Source organism: Benincasa hispida, chromosome 2 (assembly GCF_009727055.1).
Source record: "Benincasa hispida cultivar B227 chromosome 2, ASM972705v1, whole genome shotgun sequence".
NCBI lineage: Eukaryota > Viridiplantae > Streptophyta > Magnoliopsida > Cucurbitales > Cucurbitaceae > Benincasa > Benincasa hispida.
In genome coordinates, this window is record NC_052350.1 from 1,309,064 (window position 1) to 1,317,184 (window position 8,121).

General features: G+C 33.9%; 1 protein-coding gene across 3 annotated transcripts; it reads left to right on the plus strand.

Moving 5' to 3' along the window:
• Positions 1–3,920: 3,920 nt before the first annotated feature.
• LOC120071823 lies at positions 3,921–6,890 on the plus strand. 3 transcript variants are annotated; one of them, XR_005480349.1, is made up of 3 exons: positions 3,921–4,061; positions 5,553–6,424; positions 6,570–6,890. XR_005480349.1 is itself a non-coding variant. In XM_039024210.1 (3 exons), the coding sequence occupies exons 1-3, from the start codon at positions 3,922–3,924 to the stop codon at positions 6,341–6,343; spliced, it is 324 nt and encodes a 107-aa protein (XP_038880138.1). In that variant the 5' UTR covers position 3,921; the 3' UTR covers positions 6,344–6,890. The 3 variants fall into 3 exon arrangements, 2 of the variants coding, with proteins under 2 accessions (XP_038880138.1, XP_038880137.1); XM_039024210.1 differs by having other exon boundaries at positions 5,553–5,694; positions 6,302–6,890; XM_039024209.1 differs by having other exon boundaries at positions 5,553–6,890.
• Positions 6,891–8,121: the final 1,231 nt, after the last annotated feature.

Below are 8,121 nucleotides of genomic sequence, written 5' to 3' on the forward strand. Positions count from 1 at the left end.
ATCATCATTGGCACCTAGATCAAATATAGGTCGTCTATCTACTAGGGTATCCCGATACTCCCTCTCAGCGTCTGTCATGACAAAACCCTTTTTAACTTTTATCTACATTAACAACTCAATAAACTAGTTAGTGTCAATTTAACAACCAAATAAACATATTATGCATAGAGTAAACGTACATTGTTAGACTCAAATATGTCTCTCTTGAGTACTTTGAAGGACACTGAGTGGGAGCATGACCATCATAATATGCAAGGCAAAGCCACCTTATTCCTTTGCTCCGTAATGTTCCCAATTATCGATGCTGCTAGGATCTCGTACGTCTATACTTAAATAAAAATTAACATATATTAAGAACAATATTAATGTTAAATCAAACAACATGATTATTATATTTAGCAAATTTACCTGGAACGCTTGTGGAAATCCACGCAAAAGTACTTCACAACGTAATTTTTATTTCCTTTCACCTTCGTCTTGTATAGACTACTCTTATCATTCAATGTAGTCTTTAGGGCATCGAGTGTCCACTCCCAAATAATGGTACCCAAGTCTAGACTGTTGTAGTACTCTATGTTTTGAACATCCTTAAAACGTTTAAGGTACACTGCATTTTTCTGTTAGTTCTTTCCCATCATTGCAACCTCCGTATAGTAGACTAATGTGATCTTCACAGCATCCTTGTCATTTTCAAACTCCAACTCCTTGTATTTTTCTTCTAGTAGATGGACATGTAAGATGTCCTTAGTCACTCGATTACAAAAATACTTGATTGCAAGTTCATACGAGGACTGCTCTTTCTGATCAACTCGCGTAAGGGATCACCACAAACCAGTCATCAACAAAAAATCATCCTTCGAAAAAGTGACGACCTTTCCACCAACAGAGAATGAGATTGAGTCAGATCTTGTCCTCTTCACTTCTCTCAACAATATATGATGGATAATTGGGCTGTTGAACACCATGAATCGCCCAAAAACTGTTCTCTTGAACATCTCTAACTGCCTTGGGGTAAGTTTCTCCTTTACAGTCTTGTTTGCATTAGCAATGTGGGCCAAGTTCGTTACTTGACCGGGAAATCGGTGACTATAGGTATTCTGAAACGTGTTGGCATCTTAAATCACTCCTGCATGAAATGAAGATTCAATCAATAAACTCTTTCAGAAAAAAAATTGTAAAAAACATTCTGTTTAAGTCTCACTGGTATAGCTCTCGTTGGTTTCGCTCTCACTAGTATCGCTCTCTCTGATATCGCTCTCTCTGGTATCGCTCTCGCTGGTATCGCTCTCTTTGGTGTCGCTCTCTTTGGTATCGCTCTCTCTAGTAACTCTCACTTATCTCGCCACATTCTCTCTTTTTACTCGTCTTCAACCACAGAACACATCGAAAACAAAAGAAAAAAAGAAAAACAAAAAAAAAACATAGGTTCACAGAATTTCTAAACCCCAAAACGACCCACTCTTTTTGGTGTCGCTCTCGCCGATTTCACTCTCACTTATCTCGCTCACAAACTCTTTTTACTCGTCTTCAATCACAGAACACATTGAAAACAAAAAAACAAACAAAAAAAAACCATAGATTCACAATATTTCTAAACCTAGAATGACCCACAAAGCCCCATTACTGATCAGTTTAAGACATTTTCAGGCACAGATTGAAAGATTTACCAATCAGATTCGATTTGTCGATGACAGTGGAATCGTTTGCAAGCCCAAATGATGGATTTTAAAAAATGTTTAGTTTATGAGCGATACAAAGCCGTTACACTTGAAAAATTTGAAGAGTTTTTAATTTTAGTTGGTTTTCAGTAAAATGGTAAGAAGACAAAGAGGTAAGGGGAATTTACTTAAGTTGGTATGACAATAATTTCAGTAGAGAGTCAATTGACATTATTTTTTTAAAAATGAGTCATTTGACATTTTGGACCAAAAAAATGGGTCATCCTTACGAATTTCCCCGCCATAACCATAGGTATACAAAATTTGTTTTGCTTGATTCTGTTTTCCATTTTGCTAATTTTGCTTCAATGAAAATGTGGGTTCAATAAGAATTCTCTGTTTATTTCACGAAATTAATCACCAACTCCTTATGGAGACGCAGTTTTATCTCCATTTTCTCCATCTCACACTTACGGATTCATTCTCAGTTGATTAGCTTATTCGGAACTTGTGTAAAGTGATTGCCCTTTTCTGTATCAACTTTGAATGTTTGCACTTAAATCTTGTTTAGTCGAATATACTTTTTATTGTTCACCTTATTGGTTGACTTTGTGGTAATTCATTACTTTGTTTTGGAAATGATGGGAGATATTGAAGAAATGGACGGTTAAGCTTTTTATTAGATAACTAGAAGTGCTTATGATCGATCATATTGTAACTGGGTATGTAGGATTCAGATTAACACCATTCATAATGTTTTATTATAATGTAGGTTCAAGGAAGTCCAAAGCTAATTGCGATGGGGAATTTATCTCGGTAACCTGTCATCTTTTATCCTTATTTTGAGAGATTTTTTAAAACAATGCTCTTAGACCAGGAGTCTGTTAGCTTGGTCGTAGACAAGATCAGAATATCAGTTTGTTGCCAATGTAGTTTAGTTACCAAGCTTGGGAGTAAGGAATTTCCTTGATTACTGTGAACTGAGGTACTAGCATTACAAAGTGTTATTGAGCAAACAATGTACTTTCCCAAGCTTAATTCTTAAGCTGCTTTGTTATGAGCAACATTATCCTTTTGTAGTTCTCCTTTATCTTATAAATTTGATTAAATGCTACTGTGCTTTGCAAGTTAGCGATGTTTAATTGCAGGTTTAAGTCTGCAATATCTCCATATCTCCATATCTCATTTAAGTCTTTTACAACAGCTTCCATATTTATAATTGCAGGTTTCTAGCCTCATTGCAGAACTTGCATCTGTAGCTGCAGCTGAAAGGCAATTGGTATTCAAAGAAGGTATAGAGGAAAGGACATTTATTTTACTATTTTGATATTCAAATTGTTATACGCATTTTACTCCAGTTTGTCTTCTACCTTGGAGGGCTCTGATTATTAGTAGCCTAAGCGGGAGCAAGAGTAGTTGCATCTCTTGGAACATCGAGGTATCTTCAACAACCTACATTTTTTTTTCCCGGTTCTATATTTATTTTCCAGCTCTAAAATCTTTGATTTGCTTACATGTGATCTTTGGGTTAGTTACATTGTTTTTCATGATCTCAATGAGATTTATACTTAGATTACATTACTTGTCTTGCGTGGCTAGAAATATTCCACCGGAAATTACAAAAGGTGCAGAATATCTTGCAAAGTTATAGAAGTCAACTAAATATCCAGTTGTATTTTAATATCTTTTTCTTGTACATAAAAAAAGTTGTGCTTATTGATTTATTTTAATTGATGTTCATACCCTACTTTTGAAATACGGGAGATGTGTGAAAGAAACCAAAAGAACTATTATAAATTGATGTATAACACACATGTGGTTCATAAAGTATACGACAAAGAGTTGAAAAAGAGGTAATTAAATGAAAAATTACGTAAACTTCTTTTAATTTAGTCAAATTCTCTAATATATAATATTTTCACTTAAATAGGTTCGAGACACTAATGAAGAAAACCTAGTCAAATTAGAATTTGGGAGCTACCTCACTTGAACAATAATGAATCGACTGTGAATGAAAATATAATGAGATAGATATGATGTTATTGATTTAAAGAAGTTTTCTTAATGTGTATTTGGATAGGATTTATGTAGTGAATAAATGTTGGGTTTGTTTTAGAATCTTTCAATCTGGAAATATCTATCCATACTTAGTTGCTGCTGTGATGGAATAAAGAGAAGTATAAAGCATATTAGCTTTTAGGGCTTTTTCTAAGTTTCTGTGAATAAATTCTTGAGAAATTATGTTGTATGGCCTAAATAGAATATGAATTGGGGGAATAGCCATTTTTGTGGGTTAGTTTTATTGCAGTCGATTCTACCTTCTATGTACCTTCAGTCGTCGAAAAATAGAGTATTTACTCCCTCATTTCGTTTGGCCTGCCATCGTTTTGGATCATCGAGAAGGTATTTCTTTCCTTATGTCATTCTGGTGGGTCTAGTTTGATTGCGGATTCTCCCTTCTATGTAATTTCAGTCGCCAGAAAACATAGTATTTCCTCCCTCCTTCCATCTGGTCTGCAGTCTTTTTAGATGCAATCAAACTAGGGAAACACAACATCGGAAAAGGGTATTTCTTCCCTTATGCCATTGGGGTTGTTTCCATTGCTTCACTTCTTATGGGTTATTTTTTGAGTTTCTTCCATTTTGCTGGTGTATTTTCCCAATATAAAGTATTTGTACGTATATGCTTGTTTTGATTCAAAGAAACTTGTTTAATGTTGAACGTAATTGCAGTTTTTTTGTTTATATTTTAGTCGAATGTCACTTCAGAAGATCACGATTTTATATGGGGGCGTGTGGGATGACAAAAAACGATATAACAACTTTAATATTACTTGTTTTCATGTTTTGGTTGATTCTAATTTTTGATAGTTCACAGAGGTTATTGTTAGGAAGTTACATATTCGGGGTAAATAAGTTATTACCGGTTTAACTATGTAAAGCTCTAGATCAAGTCAATTGAATATGATTAGGATTTCAGAAGATAAGGATGTTTTTTGGTGTCTTTCTATTGTTGCTAGCAATATGTCTTATGATATTTACATAGTTGTGGAATGGGGTGAGGGTGACAATGAGGTGGATTCAAATACAGGGTCTATGCATGACAGTTACAGTCACATACTTAGTGGCTTCAATAGTAGTAGGACGGAGTGTAGGTTCATTGATTTGGTTGATATTGATGCCATGTCAGAAAATGTTGTATTTAAAGAAGATTATGTTTTTCACAACAAGATTGAACTGAAGAAAGCAATATACACTTTTTCCTTGAAAGACAATTTTCATTTGAAAACTGTGAAGTCTAGTCGTACATGACTAGTAATGAGGTGCAAAGAGGATGGATGGAATTGGTTTATTCGGTCATCACTGGTTTCTAAAGGTCAGATGTGGATTATTCGTAAATTTGTGGACAAACACATATGTTCAATAGTTGTTGTCAAAAGTGATCATAGGCAAGCAACTTCATTCATTGTGAGTGAGTGTGCTAAATCTATTTTAAAGGCGAATGATAAGATCCAATATCGTCCAATTCATATTGTTGCCTACATGAGGAGGAAACATGGAGTTACCATTAGCTATGACAAAGCTTGGAGAGGGTGTGAAATTGCATTAAGATTGATATGAGGGTCAGTGGAGGATTCTGCCCTGATCCTCACTTTTTCAATTGCTTTGATTGAAAAAATCTAGGTATGAAATTACCTTTTAATATATATTTTCATTGTATTTATTTTGAAATTGTTGAATCCTTTATTGGGATATGTACTAATTATCAATTTCCTCAGAGACGTATACAACATAAGAAGTGAATGATGATTGTAGGTTTACATTCTTTTTCATGGCTCTAGCTGCCTGTATTAATGCATCGAAACATTGTTTACCTATCATTTTTGTTGACAGTGCACATCTAAAGAATAAGTACTTTGGCACCATACTTTCATCATGCAAACTGGATGGGAATTCACAAATTATTCCTCTTGCATTTGCTATAGTTGATTCAGAGAATGATCACTCATGGGAATCGTTCTTTCGCAATTTGAAGGTTGTGTTTGGTGAGCCAGATGATATTGTTATAATATTTGATAAATATCCTAGCATAGCTAAAGGCGTTAGGAGTGTGTATGTTCTTGCTGAGCATGACTTGTGTGTATACCATCTACTCAAATCATTAAGGATAGGCATAAATCAAAATTGTTAGACCACTCGTTTGATTTGTGTGTAAGGGCATACACAATTACAAATTTTGAATTTTACATGAGGCAATTGGAAGGAATAGTTTTGTCGATTAGGACTGAGTTAGAAGAGGTTGGGCTTTTTAGGTGGGCAAGGGCGTTCTTTACTAGGAGGAAGTATGGATTGATGACGACCAATATTTCTGAGAGCATAAATTCAAATTTAAGAGTAGCTTGAGAGCTTCCTATCATCCCCTTCCTTAAGTTCGTGCATTGATGATTCAAATGTTCTACGAACGTCGTACATTTTCTATGTTCCAATGGACCGATTTATCTCCTTGGGCCAAGGGTGTTATTCGATCAACATTGTTTAAGAGTCACACAATGGACCTGAGTCATTTTTTGAGTACTGTGTATTTGTTCTTATTAACCATTATTTTGTGTATGCTACTAAAGTTGTGTATGTTGTTTTTACAGTTGTATCCTATAAATGAGTATGAATTCGAGGTTCATGATTGAACAAAACATTTTCAAATAAACATTCTTCATCGGACATGCACATGTAGAAGATGGGATATGGACATGATTCCTTGCTCTCATGTATGTGTTGCCTTATGTCATAGGAACCTTGACTTGCAGTCGTATGCATATGAATATTACCAGATTTCTACATTAGACCAAGTTTATAGTTCGAGTGTGTACCCTATTAGTGGTGTTGATCAACTTATTTCAACGGTTTCTTCAGATGAAGCTGAGATTCTCCCGCCCAATTCAAAACATCCAATTGGAAGACCTACGAAAAAGAGATTGTTATCTCGCAGGAAGAAAGAACTAAGGAACAGGTGCAGACGTTGTGGCTTAAGAGGTCATAATTCTAGAAAAAGCAAAACTCCACTTTCTAGTTAGCTGGTCTTGTCCAATTAGTCATGTAAAAATCATTTGGTTCATGTTGAATAGATTCTTCTATTTTTATTTATTAGATGAAAAAAGGTTTATTTGTTTATGGCGAATGTCCAGTTTAAAACATTGGTTATGTTAATAATATTTATATATACGTTGCATATGGTGCATCACAGGTGGAACACGTAGAGTAATTACATTGTATCTACTATTTTTATGTCATTTCCTAGTAGGTACTATAAACTTTTATTCTTCCATTATGCATCATTTTCTAAGTTTGGTTATGGTTAGTTCATTGGCATCAATCCCGATTCATAAGAAATAATGTGTATCATCTATTTGTTTTTCTTGGTTTTGTTTTCCAAAGAGATTCAAGCAAATGTCAAGATTAAAACATTGGTTATATTAATAATGCGTACATGGTTGTATATGTTGCATCACAGTTAGAGTCTGGAGAGAAATTACATGGTATCTACTATTTTGGTGTTCTCATCAGTAGGTAATAGTAAATTTTTTTAGGTTCAGTTGGTATTGTAACTCCACCTCAATTTATTAGAAATATCGTGTATCAACTATGTTGTTCTTTTTTTTTTTTTTTTTTTTTTTTTTTTTTTTTTTTTTTTTTTTTTTTTTTTTTTTTGGTTATGTTATCCAATAGTTTCTTGCAAATGTACCATTTAAAACATGGTCTATTTTCGGCTAAATTTGTGCAGGAACCTTTTTAGGTGTAAAACGTGTATGTAATAATCTATTTTAAGATGTGCAAAAGCAATTATTATTTTTCCCTGGGTAAATTTAATAACACCGAAATTGATTTTTATACAATAATTTGCTGTAGTTTTCTAGTAATTGAGAAATTTAGATGCAACTGTTGTAAGGAAGAAAATACCCAAAATATAATCCAATCTAATGAGAAAAACATAAGCCTAAACATAATAAGAGTACTATTCCACTCTAATTCTAGAATACATAAACTAAAGGAACTCGTATGAGGATAACTTTGAGCGGAAGCGGATCGACCAAATTCCATTAATTATTGAATACAAAGTTACAGTAAACAGACAATATGATATGCATTTAAAATCTAAATTACAACATGCTTTACTTGAAAAGGTTTCAAGAAACATTACCTTTGTATAACCTTTTCTTCACGATTTCCCTCGAATAATCACGAGCAACTTGAAGATCTTCTTCAAGATAAATCTCGAACCAAAACCCAGACACTGCAATAATGAAACCATGGTATTCTTAGGGTGAGAAACTAGAAATGGTGGGCTCTGATTATTTTGGTTAAGAGGGAAAGTTTTGATGTGGAGGAGGTAGATTGAAAATTGTCTCAAGAACACAAAAGACACAGAACGCTTTTGTAATTTTCATACATTTTTTAAGTAAATAAT

Excerpts from the sequence above, each read along its gene's own strand:
- LOC120071823 (XM_039024209.1), top strand. The coding sequence starts at position 3,922 with ATGAATTGGGGGAATAGCCATTTTTGTGGGTTAGTTTTATTGCAGTCG. Across the intron at positions 4,062-5,552 it reads CGTTTTGGATCATCGAGAAG|TGCACATCTAAAGAATAAGT; the intron begins GTATTTCTTTCC and ends TTTTGTTGACAG.